The sequence below is a fragment of the Pristiophorus japonicus genome, chromosome 1 (genome assembly GCF_044704955.1).
Source record: "Pristiophorus japonicus isolate sPriJap1 chromosome 1, sPriJap1.hap1, whole genome shotgun sequence".
Taxonomy (NCBI): Eukaryota; Metazoa; Chordata; class Chondrichthyes; family Pristiophoridae; genus Pristiophorus; species Pristiophorus japonicus.
This window is the reverse complement of record NC_091977.1, coordinates 170,922,544-170,945,732: the sequence shown is the minus strand read 5'-3', so window position 1 is coordinate 170,945,732 and position 23,189 is coordinate 170,922,544. Positions and strand designations below refer to the sequence as shown.

The 23,189-nt window shown below is 45.1% G+C and overlaps 1 protein-coding gene across 1 annotated transcript in view; it reads right to left on the bottom strand.

The window, feature by feature from the left end:
• kiaa0825 (KIAA0825 ortholog) overlaps positions 1-23,189 on the bottom strand; it is a 769,133-nt gene that overhangs the window by 481,956 nt on the left and 263,988 nt on the right. The window contains exons 14-15 of the mRNA XM_070884909.1: positions 16,244-16,429; positions 9,453-9,674 (exon numbers count right to left, since the gene is read on the bottom strand). Coding sequence (XP_070741010.1) covers positions 9,453-9,674; positions 16,244-16,429 — 408 coding nt within the window. The remainder of the gene's footprint in view (positions 1-9,452; positions 9,675-16,243; positions 16,430-23,189) is intronic.

Genomic DNA, 23,189 nt, shown 5'->3' with positions numbered 1-23,189 from the left:
AGGCAGTGAGTTCCAGATCCCCACCACATTCTGGGTAAATAAACTTCCCCTCATATCTCCTCTGTACCGCCCCCCAATTACTTTAAATCTATGCCCCCTGGTTGTTGACCCCTCTGTCAAGGGAAACAGGTCCTTCCTATCCACTCTATCCAGGCCACTCATAATTTTATACATCTCAATCTGGTCTGCCTCAGCCTCCTTTGTTCTAAAGGAGACAGACCCAGGATCTCCAATCTTTCCTTATAGCCAAAATTCTCCAATCCAGGCAACATTCTTGTAAATTTCCACTGCACCCTTTCCAGTGCAATCACATCTTTCCTGTAATGTGGTGACCGGAACTGCACACAGTACTCCAGCTGCAGCCTAACCAGTGTTTTATACAGTTCAAGTAAAACATCCTTGTTCTTGTATTCCATGCCTCGACTAATAAAGGCAAATATTCCATATGCCTTCTTAACCACCATATCTACCTGGCCTGCTACCTTCAGGGATCTGTGGACCTGCACTCCAAGGTCCCTTTGTTCCTCTACACTTTTCAGTGTTGTACCATTTAATGTGTGTTACCTTGCCTTGTTAGACCTCCCCAAATGCTTTACCTCACAATTATCCGGATTGAATTCCATTTACCGCTGACCAGTACATTGATATCTTTCTGTAGTCCGCAGTTTTCTTCTGCATTATCAACCACACAGCCTATTTTAGTGTCATCTGCAAACTTCTTAATCGTACCCCCAACATTCAAGTCCAAGTCATTGATATATACCACAAAGAGTAAGGGACCCAGCTCTGAGCCCTGCGGAACCCCACTGGAAACAGCCTTCCAATCTTCTGGAATTTTTTGAGGATGTAACTAGTAGAGCGGACAAGGGAGAACCAGGTGGATGTGATGTATTTGGACTTTCAAAAGGCTTTTGACAAGGTCCCACACAAGAGATTGGTGTGCAAAATTAAAGCACATGGTATTGGGGTAATGTACTGACGTGGATAGAGAACTGGTTGGCAGACAGGAAGCAGAGAGTCGGGATAAACGGGTCTTTTTCAGAATGGCAGGCAGTGACTAGTGGGGTGCCGCAGGGCTCAGTGCTGGGAATCCAGTATTTACAATATACATTAATGATTTAGATTAAGGAATTGAGTGTAATATCTCAAACTTTGCAGATGACACTAAGCTGGATGGTGCTGTGAGTTGTCAGGAGGACGCTAAGAGGCTGAAGGGTGACTTGGACAGGTTAGGTGAGTGGGCAAAAGCATGGCAGATGCAGTATACTGTGGATAAATGTGAGGTTATCCACTTTGGTGGCAAAAACACAAAGGCAGAATATTATCTGAATGGCGGCAAATTAGGAAAAGGGAAGGTGCAACGAGACCTGGGTGTCATGGTACATCAGTCATTGAAAGTTGGCATGCAGGTACAGCAGGCGGTGAAGAAGGCAAATGGTATGTTGGCCTTCATAGCTAGAGGATTTGAGTATAGGAGCAGGAGGGCTTACTGCAGTTGTACAGGGCCTTGGTGAGGCCTCACCTGGAATATTCAGTTTTGGTCTCCTAATCTGAGGAAGGACGTTCTTGCTATTGAGGGAATGCAGCAAAGGTTCACCAGACTGATTCCCGGGATGGCAGGACTGACATATGAGGAGAGACTGGGTTGACTGGGCCTGTATTCACTGGAGTTTAGAAGGATGAGAGGGGATCTCATAGAAACATATAAAATTCTGACGGGACTGGACAGATTAGATGCAGGAAGAATGTTCCCGATTTTGGGGAAGTCCAGAACCAGGGAACACAGTCTAAGGATAAGGGGTAAGCCATTTAAGATTGAAATGAGGAGAAACTTCTTCACTCAGAGAGTTGTTAACCTGTGGAATTCTCTACCGCAGAGAGTTGTTGATGCCAGTTCATTGGATATATTCAAGAGGGAGTTAGATATGGCCCTTACGGCTAAAGGGATCAAGGGGTATGGAGAGAAAGCAGGAAAGGGATACTGAGGTGAATGATCAGCCATGATCTTATTTAATGGTGGTGCAGGCTCGAAGGGCCGAATGGCCTACTCCTGCACCTATTTTCTGTGTTTCTATGTTTCTTCCAATCACAAAAACACCCATCAACCATTACGCTTTGCTTCCTGCCTCGGAACCAATTTTAGATCCAACTTGCCACTTTGCCCTGGATCCCATGGGCTTTTACTTTCGTGGCCAGCCTGCCTTATGGGACCGTATGAAAAGCTTTGCTAAAATCCATATACACTACATCAAATGCACTAACCTCATCGACCCTCCTTGTTACCTCCTCAAAAAATTCAATCAAGTTAGTCAGACGCGACCTTCCCTTAACAAATCCATGCTGACTGTCCTTGATTAATCCATGTCTTTCCAAATCATGGAATCATAGAAATTCACATGGAAGGCGGCCATTTCAGGCCATCGTGTCCGCGCCGGCCAACCAAGAGATATCCAGCCTAATCCCACTTTCCAGCTCTTGGTCCCTAGCCCTAGAGGTTACAGCACTTTAAGTGCACATTCAAGTATTTTTTAAATGTGATGAGGATTTCTGTCACTAGCACCCTTTCAGGCAGTGAGTTCCAGATCCCCACCACATTCTGGGTAAATAAACTTCCCCTCATATCTCCTCTGTACCGCCCCCCAATTACTTTAAATCTATGCCCCCTGGTTGTTGACCCCTCTGTCAAGGGAAACAGGTCCTTCCTATCCACTCTATCCAGGCCCCTCATAATTTTATACATCTCAATCAGGTCTCCCTTTAGCCTCCTCTATTCCAAAGAAAACAGACCCAGCATCTCCAATCTTTCCTCATAGCCAAAATTCTCCAGTTCAGGCAACATTCTTGTCAGTCTCCTCTGCACCCTTTCCAGTGCAATCACATCTTTGCTGTAATGTGGTGACCAGAACTGCACACGGTATTCCAGCTGCGGCCTAACCAATGTTTTATACAGTTCAAGCATAACGTCATTGCTCTTGTATTCCATGCCTCGACTAATAAAGACAAGTATTCCATATGCCTTCTTAATCACCTTATCAACCTGGCCTGCTATCTTCAGGGATCTGTGGACCTGCATTCCAAGGTCCCTTTGTTCCTCCAAACTTTTCAGTGCCGTACCATTTAATGTGTATTTCCTTGCCTTGTTGGACCTCCCCAAATGCATTATCTCACACTTATCTGGATTGAATTCCATTTGTCACTGTCCTGCCCACCTGACCAGTACATTGCTATCTTCCTGCAGTCCGCAGCTTTCTTCTTCATAATCAATCACACAGCCTATTTTAGCGTCATTTGCAAACTTCTTAATCATACCCCCAACATTTAAGTCCAAGTCATTGATATATACCACAAAATGCAAGGGACCCAGCACTGAGTCCCGCAGAACCTCACTGGAAACAGCCTTCGAGTCACAAAAACACCCATCAACCATTAGCCTTTGCTTCCTGCCTCAGAGCCAATTTTGGATCCAAGTTACCACTTTGCCAAATGAAGATTTATCTTGTCCCTCAGGATTTTTTCCAGTAATTTTCCCACCACTGTGGTTAGGCTGACTAGCCTATAATTAAAGGTACAACATTAGCAGTCCTCCAGTCCTCTGGCACCACACCTGTAGCCAGAGAGGACTGGAAAATTATGTTTATCTTGTCTAATATTTTGCACTCCTCCTCCCTCATTACAAAGTCTGCATTATCCCTCTCTTTTGTGAAAACTGATGCAAAATATTCATTAAGAATCATACCCCCATGTCTTCTGCCTCCATACACGGATTTCCTTATGGTCTCTAATAGGTCCCACTCTTTCTCTAGTTATCCTCTTGCTCTTAATGTATTTATAAAACATCTTTGGGTTTTTCCTGATTTTACTTGCCAACATTCTTTCATGCTCTCTCTTTGCTTTCCTGATTTTTAAAAAATTGCACCGCCACACTTTTTATACTCCTCCAGAGTTTCTTCAGAATAGATTTCTCGGTATCTGTCATAAGCCTCTCTTTTTTTCTTTATCTTACCCTGTATATCCCTTGACATCCAGAGGGCACTAGATTTGTTAGCCCCACCCTTTTTCTTTAAGGGAACATACTTGTTCTGTACGCTCAGGATCTCCTCCTTGAATGCCTCTCAGCTCAGCAAAATTGGCTTTACCCCAATTGAGAACTTTTTTCCCAGTCCACCTTTGTCCTTTTCCATAACTACCCTAAATGTTACTGAATTATGATCACTAGCACCAAAATGCTCTCCCACTGATACCCCTTCCAAATAATAAAATATTTTACAGGCACATCAATAAAATAAGGTTAGGATGTGTAGTGTATGTAGGCACCTTTAGTAATGACTCCACGAGGCAGGGTATGATACTTAAACTGTGTAGACCTGTAGTCCTTTATTTGCAGCTCCAGAGTGAGGACAACAAGCTGTGAATTCCTTTTTATACTGGGTTACCTGCAGTGTGTAGGTAACCCTTAGGTCTCCAGCAGCAGCACCCTCTAGTGTACAGGTAAGGTGTGTACAATGTAAGGCTACATTCAGTGTTGCATAACAGTGTTACAGACATCACACAATAAACAGGCATGCATACGCAACAACACTCCCCGCTAAGCATTTTTCATATCCTTATTGTCATGCCCAGGGGAGGTGATCAGTGGTGGGATATGGGAGGTTGTGGTGATGGTTGTGTGGTTGCCAGGTGTGACCCCTGTGCTTGAGGCTGGCCTCGTACGTCTCCCCTCCCTCACACACAAACCAAGTGGGTGTCACTGTTGTGGGATCCCTCGGGGAGGTAGCCACAGCAGCAATGAATGGTGTGTATACATTGTGATGAGGGTAGTTGTGGGGTGGTGGGCTGGGCCACAAGACTGGGTGGGCTCCTTGTCTACCAATTGGGATGAGGGTCAGGTCATCCCAGGGTTTGCCCGGAAAGCTGCAGGGTATTGGCTTCATGCTCCTGGTGCTGGCCCTGGTGGCAAGGGGTTGTAGGGCTGGTCTGGTGCAGGTTGCCATTGGTGGTGGCTGGGCTGCCCATTGACCACTGTCCCTGTAGTGGGTCTGCTCCCACTAGCTGTGTGTGTGTCCCGCAAGGGGCATCACATTCGTTCCAAAGGTCCAGGCTACATGGTCAGGTAGCCTGCTGGACCTGCGGGTCTCCTACAGGGGGATTCCATTGGGATCGGCATAGTCCCTGTAGGACCCAATGTCCTTTGGCAGTGTCCTACCGGTATACATGACACCTTGGCTCTGACCACACATAGTCGAGCCTGCATTATACATTCTAGCATTTGCATCACTTTTGGGTGTCCTGGTTTCAACAGACATGGTTACATTAGGCATTTCATATTCTCTATCATTATTGTTAAGCATAATAAACTTGTTCTTAACCTTACTGACACCTGCATTCATCTCATCAGTCACATAAGTTAAACCAGCATCACAATTCATGGTTACATTGCATACATTTTCATACTTTCCCCCTTTAATTGCATCTTTAGCTTTAAAGTTCCCTTTTAAATTTTTTTGGTTACCGGTCTCCTTTAAGGGAGCCTTCAAATCCGATTGGCCGCTCGGTGTCAAGTGAAGCTCTTCCAATGCTCCTCGTGGTATGGCTGTGGCCATTTTGATTTTAGGTTTTTCTCCTCGTGGTGCTGGTGCCTGCAGGTAGGCTGTGGTGGTCTTTTCTTCTACAGGGCCACTTCGCCTGATGTGGACCGGGTTCATCCAATTCCTGCCCAGCAGCGTGGGACCGTCGCCGGCTACAATCCACAGGGGGAGTTTGTTCAACACGCCGCCCTGGGAGACCTGGACGTCTACGCTGCCAACGATTTGGATTTTACCTTTGGTGTAGGTGAGCAGCTTCGCTTGGACAGGAGACAGTTTTGGTCGATTGGCGGGTTTATCCAAGTTTTTTCAAAAGTCATTTGGCTCATCACAGACTGGCTCGCCCCTGTGTCGATTTCCATGGAGACTGGGACTCCGTCGAAGTCCACTTCCATCGTCCACGGAGAACTTTCGGTGGAGCAGGTATAGATTCCATACTCTTCTTCCAGGGTTTAAGCAACTTATTCTTCATCTGTGTCGGAGCCTAGTTGATCAGCCAACTCATCAGAGACGTGGTGAGTAAAGCGTTTTCTGCACATTCTCTGAGGGTGTCCTTTCTCTTTGCAGCCTTTGCATGCATAGTTTTTGTAGCAGCATTGGTAGGACCTGTGGTTTCCTCCACAGTGTCAGCACAGGGCCATCCGGTTTGCCCCATGTGGCGGGCTCAGGGTTGCGAGACTCGGGGCAGCATTTCTGCCTTTCGAAGTATCCATGCGGTGCACTGCGCTCACCAGTTTAGAGTCCTGGGTCAATATTCGCTTGGAGTCGCCAGCCTCAGCCATATAGGCCTGACTCACTTGGATTACTTTCTGCAGGGTGACCATGATGTCAGCCGAGAGCAATTTGTGTCGGAGGCCCTCATGACCGATTCCAAAGACGAATATGTCCCTTAGGGCTTCATTTAGGTGGTCTCCAAAATCACACGGAGCAGCTAGTCTTCTTAGGTATGCAGCATACTTAACAATTTCTTGGCCCTCGGGTAGCCGGTAAGTGTAGAACCGGTGGCTGGCTGTGAGGATGCTTTCTTTCGGTTTTAGTAGTTCCTGTATGATTGTTACAAATGGCTCATAGCGCTTGCTGGTTTTCTTCTCCGGGGCTAGTAAGTCCCTGACGAGACAATGGATGGTGGGCACACAACTGCTAAGCAGGATGGCCCTGCGTTTGTTCGGTAGTGTAGTCGGTGTGTCCCCATCCAGGTCGTTGGCTATAAAGAAATGTTCCAATCTTTCTACAAAAGCGTCCCAATCTTCCCCCTCTGTAAATTGCTGGAAGTTGCTGAGGTTAGACATATTGAGCGTGTGCTTCGTGACGTCGTATTCCCGTCGCCAGTTGTAGTGTATGTAGGCACCTTTAGTAATGACTCCACGAGGTAGAGTATGATACTTAAACTGTGTAGACCAGCAGTCCTTTATTTACAGCTCCAGAGTGAGACAACAAGCTACATTCAGTGTTGCATAACAGTGTTACAGACATCACACAGTAAACAGGCATGCATACACAACAACATGGACATAGGACCACTAAGGGATAGGCAGGATAATACCACAGGTAACAGGGAGATGGCAGAAATATTAAATCATTATTTTGCTTCAGTATTTACCAGAGAGATAGAACAGGTAGACATGACATTGGATGATGAGATTAGTCATGTGTTTAAAATAAAAAGAGGGGATATATTAAATAAGCTAATCAAACTCAAAGAGGATAAAACCCCTGGTCCGGATGGATTGCATTCACGCACTTTAAAAGCATGTCAGATAGCAGAGGCATTACTACACATATTTAATAAGTCGTTAGAAAAAGGTGTAGTGCCAGAGGACTGGCGGATAGCTAATGTAATACCCATATTTAAGAAGGGGGACAGAACATGTCCAGGGAATTATAGACCAGTCAGCTTGACATCGGTGGTTAGAAATCTAATGGAATCCCTACTGAAAGGAGAAAATAGAACATCTAGAAACCAAAAAAATAATAAATAATAGTCAGCATGGATTTCAAAAGGGAGTGTCATGCTTGACCAACCTCATTGAATTTTTTGAAGAAGGACCAGAGGGAGCAGATAATGGTAATGCAGTAGATGTAATTTATCCAGATTTTCAAAAGGCCTTCGATAAGGTACCCCATATCAACTGATGAATAAGGTCAGAGAATGCAGAGTCAGGGAACAAGTAGCAGAATGGAAAGCTAGCTGGCTTCAAGACAGAAAGCAGAGAGGGGTAAAATTCACAGTGACAGAAGGTTGGTAGTGGTGTTCCACAAGGATCAGTGCTGGGACCATCCATCATCCAATGCCATGTCCACCTGTTCTATCTCTCTGGTAAATACTGAAGCAAAATAATGATTTAATATTTCTGCCATCTCCCTGTTACCTGTGGTATTATCCTGCCTATCCCTTAGTGGTCCTATGTCCATGTTGTTGTGTATGCATGCCTGTTTACTGTGTGATGTCTGTAACACTGTTATGCAACACTGAATGTAGCTTGTTGTCTCACTCTGGAGCTGCAAATAAAGGACTGCTGGTCTACACAGTTTAAGTATCATACTCTACCTCGTGGAGTCATTACTAAAGGTGCCTACATACACTACAACTGGCGACGGGAATACGACGTCACGAAGCACACGCTCAATATGTCTAACCTCAGCAACTTCCAGCAATTTACAGAGGGGGAAGATTGGGATGCTTTTGTGGAACGATTGGTACATTTCTTTATAGCCAATTTTATATTAATGATTTAAACTTTGGAATCACAAACACAATTTCTAAATTTGCAGATGACACCAAATTGGGGTGGGGGATAGTCAATACTAAGGAGGACTGCAACAAATTATAGGAGGATATTAATAAACTTGCAGAATGGGCATATAATTGGCAAATGAAGTTCAACACAAATAAATGTGAGGTATTACATTTTGGTAGGAAGAATAAGGAGATCACTTATTACATGAAGAGTGTGAGTCTCGGTGGGGTAGAGGAACAAAGGGATCTCGTAATACAAATACACAAACCATTAAAAGTTGTGACATGGATTAGCGAGGCCATAAAAAAGCAAACTAAGCACTAGGGTTTATTTCTAGTGGTATAGAATTGAAAAGTAGGGAAGTTATGCTAAACCTGTATCGAACCTTGGTTAGACCACACTTAGAGTACTGCATACAGTTCTGATCGCCATATTATAAAAAGGATATAGAGGCACTAGAGAGGGTGCAGAGAAGATTTACAAGGATGATACCAGAAATCGAGGGTATACATATCAGGAAAGGATGAACAGGCTGGGTCTCTTTTCTCTTGAAAAAAGAAGGCTGAGGCGTGACCTAATAGAGGTCTTTAAAATTATGAAAGGTTTTGACAGAGTGGATACAGAGACAATGCTTCCACTTGTGGGGAAGAGCATAACAAGAGGCCATCAATATGATAGTCACCAAGAAATCAAATAGGGAATTCAGAAGAAACTTCTTTACCCAAAGAGTGGTGAGAATTTGGACGTCGCTACAACAGGCAGTGGTTGAAGTGAATAGTATAGATGGATTTAAGGGGAGGCTAGACAAGCATAAGTGGGGGAAGGGAATAGAGGGTTATGCTGATAGATTTAGATGAGGAAAGATGGGAGGAGGCTTGAGTGGAGCATAAACGCCGGCATGGACTAGTTGGGCCAAATGGCCTGTTTCTGTGCTGTATATCCCATGTAATCCTATGTAATTCTCTAAGATCACAAATCAAATACAATTAATTATTGATCCCATTCTTAAAAACTCTACATAAAGGTTATTTAAAAAAAAACTATTTGTTGCTAGGAACTACATGATTCATTTTCATTACCAGATAACAAAACATTCAATTTAATTTATCAGCTTCAACAAAAGGACACCTACTTTTTCCAGATTCTCTTCTTTTAAATTCCCTTGGTATGTAATCCCATTCTTTGGGAATTTTACTGAGCAAACTTTCAGGAAGCATTTGCTTATGATGACTTGTGCCAGGAATCTCGACCGCTTGCCACACAAGAACCAAGGAGATGACCTGCTTTAGAATTGTCTTGATTGCTTTGGATATGAAGAGTTTCAGACACCTTAGCACCTCTGACTTATCTGCAGCTGTAAGTGGTGATAATATGAATCAACTTTTAGACTTACCACTGAAGATGAATGGCATTTAATATTCATATACATTGGAATCCGGTTATAGTTAGTCTTTTTTTGCTAACACAAAATATAACTTCATCAGCAGTTTCACTGTATTTGGTGCCAATTGCCTTAGCATTTTAACAAAGATAGGCAACAATTTCAAGTTTGGTTACAGTAAACAGTAACCTTGGGCTGAATTTTAATGGGGAAGGCGGGTTGGGAGCAGGAGTCTCCGAAGCGGTCGGAAAACCCGGGAGAACGGGTTTGTCGCAGGCCCTGCCAAAGTTAACAGCAGGGCCTCACTTGCATGGGAAGCCTATTTTCCCACCCGCTCAGGCCAACATCCCCAGCATTGAAGTATTGACCGCGCTCGATCAACTCCGATGGACGGACCACATCGTCTGCATGCCCGATACGAGACTCCCAAAATAAGCACTCTACTCAGAGTTCCAACATGGCAAACGAGCCCCAGGTGGGCATAGGAAATGCTTCAAGGACACCCTCAAAGCCTCCTTGAAAAGTGCAACATCCCCACTGACACCTGTGAGCCCCTGACCCAAGACCGCTCAAAATGGAGGAGAAGCATCCGGGAAGGCGCCGAACAGCTCGCGTCTCTTCGCCGCTAGCAAGTGGAAGCCAAGTGCAAACAGCAGAAGGAGTGCCCGACAACCCAAGCACCCCAACCACCTGTCCCTTCAACCACTGTTTGTCCCACCTGTGACAGAGACTGTAAGTCCCGGCTGAGAACTCATTGTTAGTGTGGAAGCAAATCATCCTCGACTCCGAGGGACTCCCTAAGAAGAGAAAAAGAAGATTTTCCCACCCGCAGCCAGCCAAATTAAGAGGCTGGAAGGTAGGCCTGTGACACTAGGCTGTAGAGAGGAGAGAGGGAGAGTGTCATGTACGTACATGCTGTTTGTAGCCACCAGATGGTGTCATTGTTGGAGGCCACTGAGCAGCATGCACATGGTGCTGCTCTGGTATAAAAGGCCAGCCATTTTGTGAGTCAGACACTTTGGGCCGTAATAAAGCAGAGCCAAGGGTGTACCTTGTTCAGTTATACAGTACTCAGTTTGTACCTTTTACTGCATGCAAAACATTTGGCAAAATGAGCATGATTGGATTTTTAGAGCAATTCGTGGAAGGAGAAGATTGGGAAGACTTTGTGAGCCGTTTGAACCAGTACTTCGTGGCCAACAAAATGAAGGAGGTTGGCGATGCAAATCGGCGCCGGGCTGTGTTCCTCACTGTGTGTGGTTCAAAGATCTACAGTCTGATAAAAAATCTACTCATGCCTAGTGATCCCACAGAAAAAAGTACGAGGAGTTGTGTACATTGGTACGGGAGCATCTCAAGCCAGACGACGGCATCATCCTCTCGAGATACAGGTTTTATACACACGTTCGATCAGAGGGTCAGAGCGCGGCGGAATGTGTTGCCGACCTGAGACGTCTAGCGGGACCGTGCAAGTTCGGGACAATGTTGGCAGACATGCTGTGGGACTTCTTCGTTATCGGTATTAACCACGAGGTGATCCTGCACAAACTTCTGGCAGTGGAGGAGTTGAATTTGCCGGACATAGTGGTGAGCGATAATGGGTCGTGCTTCACCAGTCAAGAGTTTCAGGAGTTTGTAAAACTTAACGGCATAAAACATGTGAGGTCAGCACCGTTCAAGCCAGCGTCCAACGAACAAGCAGAACGTGCAGTACAAATTATCAAGCAAAGCATGAGGAGAGTAACCCAAGGGTCACTGCAGACCCATTTGTCTTGCATACTGCTGAGTTACAGGACAAGACCCCACACACTCACAGGGGTCTTGCCTGCTGAACTCATAATGAAAAGAGGTCTTAAGACCAAGTTATCTCTTGTACACCCGGACTTAAGTAATCATGTTGAATACAGAAGACAGAGTCAAGAAGGGTACCACGATCGCGCAACTGTGTCACGCGAGATTTCTGTGAATGATCCTGTATATGTGTTGAACTATGGTCAGTGTCCCAAATGGATCGCTGGTATGGTCATGGCCAAGGAGGGCAACAGAGTATTTGTTATTAAGCTCAAGAATGGGCAAACGTGCAGGAAACACATGGATCAAACAAAGCTGAGGGACACAGACGAGCCAGAGCAGTCGGACGAAGAAACCGTCGATGACCAACCAACCTACTAACAGCCTTCAATGGACTCAAGGGTCATCAGTGAACCCGGAATTTCCACCACGGACTTGTTCAATAAAAATGGACTTGCAATTCCTGACATGGCCACTGCCACTCCCAACAAGTCAGCCATCCAGCCACCAGCCACAACAGACTCCGCACATTCACCCAAGGCCGGAATCGAACTGAGACAGTCAATCCGGGAGCATAAAGCACCGGACCGTCTCAACCTGTGAAAGACTGTGATAAGATCTCAGAGAAGGGTATTGTCATGTATGTACATGCTGTTTGTAGCCACCAGATGGTGTCATTGTTAGAGGCCACTGAGCAGCACGCACATCATGCTGCTCTGGTATAAAAGGCCAGCCATTTTGTGAGTCAGACACTTTGGGCCGTATTAAAGCAGAGCCAAGGGTTTTCCTTGTTCAGTTAAACAGTACACAACAGAGGGAACGCGTGGGGGGGGCGACATTGGAAGTGATCACGGGCCTGGAAGAGCAAGGGAGGGGGGCTGTATTAGAGATCATGTGCCAGGAAGAGAACGGGGGGGGGGGGGCGGGGAGCAGAGGAACAGGGGGAGTGAAAATTTATGGTGGGGATCAGAGGCCTGGGGAGGGGGAGATGCCTGTAGGGGGGAATTGGAGGCCTGGAGGAAGGGTCTCCAATCACGGGGGGTGGGTTAGATAGGGACCCTAGACCCAGAAGATAAGTGTAAAGGCACTTACCTGCTGGATCCAGCTGTCCTCACCTTGCATTAGCTGGCAGGTTTCACGAGGCGTGCAAAACCCGACTAGCTAAAGTTAAATTCAAAATGGAGGTTAAAGCAGAGGCCTTATTATAATATTTAAATAGACGACCCTGCTGCCTGGCAGCAGATTGGCTGTCCGCCCGTGTCCAGCCTCTGTTGAAACTGGAAGTGGGTGGGTTGGAGGCGGGTTCAGGTCGGGATTCAAATTTTTAACACTTTTACTTCCCACACGCCCCCAACCCATTCTTTTTTTAGGTTAAAATTCTCCCCTTATCTCTAAAGCACTGCATTCTCAACAGTTAATCCAAAGAAATTTCTAAATTCTATTTTTTTTCAAATTATGAACCTAACTGCGCACTCTGCAGAAATATATTGATTCTGATTCCTGTTGGTACATTGACATGAACACATTAAAAGATGTAATTGAGAGCATTGACCAGCACACAAACACTACATTATTTTATCAATTAACTACAACGTTACTATAGTATATCAAGCAGCTACTTAGAATTGTGTTTGTCATGAGATGTATCTGATTTTTGGCAGCAGATCTAGAGATCTAAATCAATTGATGGGATGAAAATTGCAACTAAAATTAAAATGACAATTTTTTGAATAAGTCTATAACAAAGTTGTAATTGGATACTTACATTTAATGCTATGCGAGTAATCCTCACAGATATCCAACAATTGACCTCAATACGCTTGAGTTAAGGATGGGTGAAGTTAGCCAGTGAACCCCACAAGAAACTATAGGGGTAAAATTCGAAAAGGCGAGAAATTCGAAAAGGCCCGAACACGGGCAGGGGCACCGCGGGACGAGATTTGCTTGCACCCATTTAGAAAGCTAGGCAGCACATTCATTTGATGCTGCCTGAATGATTTTAGCGCACAGTCCAACGATGAACATTGCTGCTTCAGTCTGTGTGCTCATCAGGAGGCCTAAAGTTTTCTTAAAACAAGGCTGTCAGTTTTGAAAGCAGCCTCAAGCCCTTAAAGGTGAACTGCCTTCTGAAAAATAGATTAAAAATCATTCAAAAATAGTGAGTTCTTAAAGCTGATCTGCCTTCTGCATGAAAAAAATGGTACAAGTGCTTCAGCACCAACAAAATTGGCCTAACAGGTCAGGGAAATGGCACTCAAGAGTCTTGAACGCAGCACTCCAGCTTTGTGCAGGGGATTAAAACTGGGTCCTCTAGCTTCAGGGGGCCAGGAGGCCCTCCAGAAAGAAGGATGTGGGACCAGTTCGACAAGGCCGTCACTGCCAGCAGTGTTGCCCCCAGGATCTGGCTCCAAGGCCCAAAGAAGTTTCATGACCAGACAAGTGGTCATGGTTAGTGAATGCATCTCAAAAGCTATCTCCTACCAACTGCACCACTAGCCTCAAAAACTGTCCAATGAATGACCTCCCCCCGCTCCTCCCCCCAAACCCTATCACTCAACTACCAAAAATCTCACATTCCTAGCTTCACCTCACCCGCTTAGAGGAGACAGAGCTGTTCATTCTTGGCAGGTACATGGCTCAGCCTTTGGCCAGTGGCAGGGCTGAAAGAATGTCGCTATCCCCATATGTTATCCTCCTTCTCACATCCCACTTTCCCTCCATCCCACAATATCTTCTGATGTATAAGCTGCACACGGTGTAAGCATGCACCGCTTGCTTTCCCGCCCTCCCCTCACCACAACTCTATCCTTGTGCCTTCCTCATTTAAGACATCCAAGAAATCCAGCCTGCCCAACCAGTGGGTGACCAAGAAGAGGGTGAAGAGGGTGAAGAAGAAACACCATCACTCAATTTCGCACTCCCAGAAACCAGCTCCTCGATGTCATCCTGCAAGGCCATCTGCAGTGTCTTCCTCTGCAAGTCAGTAGCCTTGCACCAGCCATGCTGCAGCTACTGTCTTACTGCAATTATATAGGGCCCTGGTGAGACCGCACCTTTAGTGTTGTGTACAGTTTTGGTCTCCTTACCTAAGGAAGAGTATACTTGCCATAGAGGGAGTGCAACAAAGATTCACCAGACTGATTCCTGAAATGGGGGGGATTGTCCTATGAGGTGAGATTGAGTAGACTCAACCTATATTCTCTCGAGTTTAGAATAATAAGAGGTGATCTCATTGAAACATGCACAATTCTTACAGGGCTTGACAGGGTAGTTGCATGAAGGATGTTTCCCTGGCTGGGGAGTCTAGAACCAGGGGTCAGTCTCAGAATAAGGAGTCGTCCATTTAAGACTGAGATGAGGAGAAATTTCTTCACTCAGAGGGTGGTAAATCTTTGAAATTCTCTAACCCAGAGGGCTGTGGATGCTCAGTCATTGAGTATATTCAAGACAGAGATCGATAGATGTTTGAATATTAAGGGATAGGGGATAGTACAGGAAAGTGGAGTTGAGATAGAAGATCAGCCATGATCTTAGTGAATGACGGAACAGGCACGAGAGACCGAATGGTCTACTCATGCTCCTAAGTCTTATGTTCTTATGAAAGGGGCTTCTTCCTCTTCTGCTTACTCCTGTTCTGCTTATTCCTCTTCCCTCTGCAAGCAGCTTGTCCCCTTTTCTGCCTCTGTTTCATCTCCATATCATGTTGCTGCCCAAGGGGACTGCAACTAGAGCCCCCTAGGACTGTGAGAAAGTGGTCTTCTCATAGGACTTTCCTCAATATCCAAAGTATTACAAGCATTCAGCTGTACCCCTACATACTTTAACAACTTTTTTAATGTATGGCACCAAGCCACTACTCCAATAAAATGTAAAAAAAACCCTCCAGAATCTGAAATCGAAACTTACCTGTAAGATGTGTGTGTGTCCCTTTAAGAAGCACTGACAGCATCTCTGTACAACTCCTGCACACATGTTCTTCCGTGCGTGATTAGGAGTGGGCAGTATGGAGAGCGGAGACGTCCAAAATCGCAGTCAGGCGTTCTAAAAGGGGGTTTCAGGCTGAACACGGGGGCACAATAGTCTGGCCGACATGGAAGTTGGCCGGCAAAAAAAAAATGGCGGCCGCGGCATTGGGTCCTTGCCTTTAATAGTCACCGCGCAGCCAGAGCTCGCAGTGAGAAGAGAAGTTGCATCGACAGTAAAAGCTGGCCGGGGCACTGCTCGGAGGGGATTCGATTTTTCGGGCTGAATATGGACGGAGATAAGTGGTCCCGGCTGTGCGCGCACTAATGATGCATTTACAGTCGCTCAGCAGTGGCGGGGCGGAAGTGGGGACCGCCAGAAAAAAAACTCTGCCTAATTTAGCTTGCAGCGGCCATTCGACCAGAAATCGGCAGCCATTGGATTCCGCCGCAAACGACGGTAATGGGCTTTATCTGGACCCTGAATTTAATTTGAAGGGTTTTTTTTATAATTCTGGTATTAATGCACAGAATTGGTGACTAGAAAATGCTATCCCTGCTCTGCTTCATAAGAGTTGCTTCCCCCCATAAGTTCAAAGCCAATATAATCATTTGTTTTTAATTGTTTTTCAATTGAAAAGATTTTTAAAAGTTACTTATTCATGAAAAAAATCAATCTGCAACATTTTGTTAGTGGCTACATTATGTTCCTTAATCAAATTACAGTATAATTTTCAGCATTAATATGTATAAAAGTCACAAATAGATTATAATGTTGGTACATCATACCTGATAAATAATACAACTGATTCCACAATTGGTTTTTGTCCATGTAGCTTTCAAGAACAGCACTGAGACATCTGGGCAATGATTTGCAGTACGTCATCACCATCACGATTGCTTCTATCAATTTGGACTGTTCATCATTGTTTTTTTCCTTTGTCTGCACATCATCAAACTTCTCTTGATCAATCACTAGAAAACAAAACAAGCAATATGTTTTCAGGATGGACATTCACATTTTGAAACTCATTCAGCTAACATGATTTCAATGGCTGACGTAGGCAATTTTTGTTATGGACTCATAATAAAGGGAATTTTCTTGCAGTCCCCTAGCCCACCAGATCAAACTTCCTCTAAGGATCCCCCTGACCTAGCATCTTTTTCTAGTTTCTCTCCTATCTCCCCTCATGCCCTCTCCGAGCTCATCTTGTCCATGAGACCCACCCACCTTCTGCTCCCTCGACCCTTTTCCAACTTCCTTTCCTGGTTCCCACGTTAGCTGATTTTTTAACGGTTCTCTCTCCTCGGGTGCTGTTCCCCTCTCCTTCAAATCTGCCATCATCACCCATCTCCTCAAAAAAAACAACCCTTGACTGCTCCGTCCTTGCAAATTACCGCCCAAACTCCAACCTCCTTTTCTTCTCCAAAGTCCTTGAACGCGCCGTCGCCCCCCAAATCCACGCCCGTCTTTCCTGCATCTCCATGCTTGAATCTTTCCAATCAGGTTTTCGCCCCGCCACTGTATTAAAATGGCTCTTTTCAAAGTCACAAATAATATCCTATGTGACTGTGATGAAGGTAAACTATCTCTCCTCATCCTTCTCAACCTGTCTGCAGCCTTTAACGCGGTTGACCATACCATCCTCTTCCAACGCTTTCCACCGTCGTCCAGCTGGGTGGTACTGTACTCACCTGGTTCCATTCTTATCTATCCAGTCGCAGTCAGAAAATCTTCTCTTCCCACTCCCACACTGTTACCTCTGGTGTCCCCAAGAATCTCTCCTCGGCTCCCTCCTATTTCTCATCTACATGCTGCCCTTCGGCGACATCATCCACAAACACAGTGTCAGTTTCCACATGTACGCTGACGACACCCAGCTCTATCTCACTGCCACCTCTCTCAACCCCACCACTGTCTTTAAATTATCAGACTGCATCCAGTAATGAATGAGCAGAAATTTCCACCAACTAAATACTGGGACCACCAAAGCCATGGTCTTCGGTCTCCGCCACGAACTCCATTCTTTAGCCACCGATTCCATCTCTCTTCCTGGCAACTGTCTGAGGCTGAACCAGACGGTTCGCAATCTTGGTGTGATTATTTGATCCTCAGATGAGCTTCAGATCACATATCCATGCCATCACTAAGACCACCTATTTCCACCTCCGTAACATCGCCCGACTCCGCCCCTGCCCATCCATGCCTTTGTGACCTCTAGACTTGACTATTCCAATGCACTTCTGGCCGGCCTCCCACGTTCTACCCTCCATCAACCTGAGATCATGCAAAGCTCTGCTGCCCGAGTCCTAACTCACACCAACACCAGTTCGGTCCCGTTCGCCCATCACCCCTGTGCTCACTGACCTACATTGGCTTCCGGCTAAGCAACCCCCTCGATTTTAAAATTCTCATTGTTGTTTTCAAATCATTCCAAAGCCTCGCCCCTCCCTATCTTTGTAATATCTTAATCTCCTCTAGCCCTAGAAGATATCTGCACTCCTCCAATTCTGGCCTCTTGAGCATCCCCGACTTTAATTGCTCCACCATTGGTAGCTGTGCCTTCATCTGCCAAGGCCCTAAGCTCCAAAATTTCCTCCCTAAATCTCTCTGCATCACTTTCCTCCTTTAAGATGCTCCTTAAAAGCTACCTCGCCATCTGCCCTAAAATCGCCTTATGTGGCTCAGTGTCAAATTTTGTTTGATAACACTCCTGTTAAGCACCTTGAGACATTTTATTATGTTAAAGGTGGTATATAAATACAAGTTGTTGTTGTTGATGTTAAGTATTGCATTGATGAAGAGACCCTGATAGCCACAGCACATCCACAGAAATTAACACAATGTAAAGGTCATAGCATAAATTATGAATAGGAGAAAATACAGCAGTGTGCATGTAACTGAGTGATATATGTTAGATGTAAGATACTGTTTGATTTTCTTCTTGTCTGAACTCACTGCTTAGGGAGCTCCATAGAGCAGCACCAGAAGAAAACTGGAAGTTCCATTGGGTTTTAAAACTATAAATTCAATGCAGTAGAACATTGGTAAAACAGGGAGCTGCTCTACAGAGTATGTCTATAAATAAATGAGAGGATGTATATATTAGGAATGAGTTAAAACAGGAAAACTAGGAGTTCCATAGCAAACGCTCACAATTAAATGTGATTCCATAGATTACAACCAGTGCACACCAGGAAGTTCCACAAAGTAGGGCAATAGGGAGCTCCATAGAATAGCACTATATTCTTGAAAAATAATAATGAAAACCCAAAGGGACCGAGATTGCCCCCTCCTTTAAGGCCTTTTCCGACCGGGGGCAGGCAGATTGTCCGACCCATCCGAAATTGTCCCCCGAGCCATGTTCCCGCTCTGTCGGGCACGCGCCGACCCCATACCGCCTTGCAGCGACCCCTTTCCACACCACGAGGGAAATTGCCCCGCAGAAGCGGAGCAGCCACGGCTCGGTGCCCCCCACATCTTTTCCCGGTAGGAAGCTGCCAGTGGCTGGGCGGCACATCCACCCTTAAAGGGGAGGGCGCACTGCTGCGGCCGCCATGTTATTTGAATTGTCGGCCGACTCTGCAATTGGCCCGACAATGGCAGCCACGGGTTCGGCCGGGCCGTCAATAGGCAGCCTGGCATCTCCACTTGGATGCTGGGCCTCTGGCCCAGCAGAAGCCCTCCCTGGTGGCCCAGTAGGTGCCACTAAAGTGGCTGCAGAGCTCGCAACGGCCCTCTCCTTTAACTGAAGTGGAGGGACGTTGCTACGGGTCAACACTGACATCATCAGCATCATGCTGACGTGCTCAGCACGACGCTGATGACACCGCCCGCCTTCTGCCCCGCTCCCGACGCACTTCTGCCCCTCAGCCGCCCCAAACACCGCCGCTACGAATTAAAACACAAAAAGAGGGCAATTTCCCTCTATTCTCCACCCCATGGATTCGGGCGGAGAATATTCATTTAATTTGGGGTGGAGGGCAATTTCGGCCCCAAAATTTCTTCAGTTAAATGATAGTTGCTGAGATAATGAAACAGGACCATCAGTGAGAAAGCTAGGCCGGAATTTTCTCAAGAGAGAAGGGTTGGAGGCGAGTGGACTCCAAGGCGGGCGGGCAAACCTGGGAAGCCGGGTTTCCCACAGGCCCTGCCAACTTTAATGCCAGGGCCTGATTTGAATGCAAGGTCTTGGATTCCCGCCCGCGGCCAGCCAGATTGAGAGGGTGGCTAGCTGTGGGCAGGTAGGCCTCGGAAGCAAGGGGCCGGTCCAGGGGAGGGATCGCGGGAGGAGGATCGGCAATCGGCAGGGGCTGGGGATCGTGGGGGGGTGGCGGTTGGCCGGGGATCGTGGTGAGGAGTCGGTTGGGGATTGCGGTGGAGGGGGAGGTTGGGGAGAGAGGATCAGGGCTGGCCATGTAAGGATCGTGGCTAGCCTCATCATCATCGTTCGGGGGGAGGGGCCTGGGAAGGTGATCTGAGGCCTCGTGGTGGGGTATCCGATCGTGGGAGGTGGGTTAGGTAGGGACCCTGGATCCAGGAGGTAGGTATAAAGCTACTTACCTCCTGGATGCAGCAGTCCCCACCTCTGTTTAGTTGCCGGGTTTCACGAGTTGTGTGAAACCCAACCACAGGCAGTGAAACACAAAATGAAGGGGAAAAAAGAGGCTTGCAGCCACATTACAATATTTAAATTGAGGTAACGGCCCTGGGTGCGGTTTGCCTGCCCGCAACTCATCCCGCCTCCAGCAAAACCGTTAGTGGGAGGGATGGAGGTGGGATGAGGTCAGGAATCCCATTTTTAACACTTTAACTGCCCCTACGCTCCATACCCACCTGTATTTTTAGGGGAAAATTCAGGCCCAAATGTTTGTAATTACAGAAGTCAATGTTCAGACCAGAGGTCTGCTGAATGCCCAGAAGAAGATGAAATACTCTTCCTGAAGTTTAATTTGAGCTTAGTTAGATTAGTATAAGATGCTAAATGTGAAAATGCGAGAGGTAGCTGAAATGGTAAGCTATAGGGAGATCATGAACACGCTTACCGATAGAACACAGATATTCAGCAAAGTGGTTCAATATCTGCATTTGATTTTCCTCGATATAGAGAAGATTGCATCCTACGTTTTTTCGTACTGCAACAAAATCACTTCTAATGCTCATAATTCTTGCAAAGTCCTATTATGATATCATCGTCAGTTTACACAATGTACCATTTTTTCCTCAATCAACATCTTTTCCTCATCAATCCTCAGATGATTCTTTTTGATGAACTTTTGTAAGATATCGGTGCTGGGGAAGATAACATGTTTCTACTTTGGGATTTTGTCTTAAGCATTAAGAACTGTCAGGTCAGATCTAGCAAAGAAACTTGTAAAATAAAGCTCCTACCACTGTCGTACCACCTAATTTACCTACTTCTTTTCAAATTTCGAATTATTTTTACATGGGTTTTGCGATATTCTGACAACTTTGGATGATCTGAATTCTTTCAAAGATATCAAAATTACTTGGAGAACATTATTGCAGTTCAACATTTTGCACATAAATTACTGTTTAAAAAGTGACAGTAGAATGTGGAAAGGTTACTTTCAATACCAAACATCTCGCAAAAATAAAATCCTAGAAATGCTTGGAGATAGGCTTTTACAACAATTACAGCTGCCTTATTACCAGACTGCTACTTCATATCATTGGAGCATAATCTCATGATTTTAATGCAACACAAATTCAATACAAAATATCTGTTCCTGAACTATTTCTGATCAGAAGTTTGAAAGCATGAAACACTGGAACTAGAGAGGATTGAGAGACACAATTGGGCATAAAAATAGCGATCTTTTCTGTCACTTACAATAATTCAGCAGCTGAAATAAATACAGATCTTCTTTAATCAATTGTGCTAAAACCCAGTGCAATTTTGTCAGGTTCGGTAATACCCATTGTTATCATTGATCTTTTTTACAGTCAGACAGCCTTGGTTGATACTCAGTAAGAGAGCTGATGGTGCTGCCACCAAGAGACCATCTATCGCCTGAAGTTAAAATTTAAAAAAAGAACAATTCATTCACTTTATTTTAGAAATGTTCAAAATTGTATTAGTCAATTAATATTTTTAAAAGTCTGCGTTATTGGTACACAGAGTTGACATTTTTCTGTGCTATTTTCTGTGCTTCATTTCTTGCATTTGTGAAATTCCTGCATGTGCTATTTTAACAAAGTTATTAACTGACTTAAAATGAATGACTTAGTAACGTTGTTAAATCTAGCACGGAGGAATTTGAGACAAACATGTTAACCAAGTGCAGTAAAAATAGTGCACCAACGAATTTCAATCCCATAGGGTCATCAGGATAAAACCTCTCACAACTAAATCACTTTTATTTGTAACAGTAAAGCATAAAATGGAAGACATCATCATCTGACAATTCAGTAAATGATATTGGGCCGTAAATTACGGCCTCTCCAGGTGCATATGATGTGCGCACCCGCCTGAAGAGGCCTCGCAAGTGCCAGTTCTCGGCGCGCAATGCACATGCACTGAGAACCGACATTTGCAAACTGTCAAAATGTCTTTTGACAGATCTCACACATCCCGGGAGAAGGACATTCGCATGCAGAGATTTGGGCTATTTGCCCAACTCTTGCCCAGCGAATGTCCTTCAAACTCTTAAGCCTAGTAAAAGCAATCTCAAGGCCTGCTTTTATCAGCATAAGAGTTTTAAAAGATAGAATAATTTAGTTTAATCACTAATTTTTATACAGGTTGAACCTCTCTGGTCCGGAGACATCTGTGGTTCAGCATTAGTTTGCGGAACTGTTGCTTTGCGTGGGTGGTGAAATACATGAAAAACCGAAATACATGAGGCAAACCAAGGTTGGTTCAAGAAGATAGCCCAGGAGAGCGGTGAGTAACATTTTACAGATACTGGTGTAAGCCTAGACTAGGTGTATGCTTATGTAGAGTGTATCGGTACAGTCATATACTGACCTCCCGTAGTTCGGAAAATTCTCTGGTTCGGCATCGGTCAGATCCCAGATGCTGGACCACAGAGGTCTAACCTGTATTAAAACCCTTTCCATTAAGGTAAGTTTATTTTTACCTCTATTAATACATATTTTTAAAAAAATTTTAATAATTTTTTGTCTAAAACATTTAATCAAATTGAATTTCAATTAATTTTAAATATTGTGAGGTGTTTTTTTTTATTTATTGTGTTGTGGTTCTGTGTTTTTGGGGGTATTCTTATTGTTAGTAATGGGAGCTCATACAAATGGAGCACCCATTTTTATCAATGAGACTACTCAATGTTCACTGGCAGGCCAGGCCCACGTGATAACAAGTTGCGCTTACGTTCCTGGGGTGTGTGAGCCCATATGTTACTCCAGGACCACCAGGTACTTTCGAAAAAAGAATTTTGGTCGGAGACGTCTGCCCACAGGAAGCCTCCGACTGCAATTTCTGAGCCATAGATTATGCATGGTTAAAAATGGCACTAAACAAGTTTTAGATCTTCCTTAGATATTCTCTCTCATACTGGTTACTCCCGTAAGCGGTCTGAATGTCATATATCAGATACTGCCCAATATATAATTATACAATAGTGTAACCGGGAATGTAACAATAGTACCCCCTGTAATTTTCACTGGATATTGGCCAGAATTTTAATATGGAGGCGGGTAGGGAGTGGTGGGAGCTAGAAGGCGGTCAGGAGACCCAGGAGAACAGGTCCC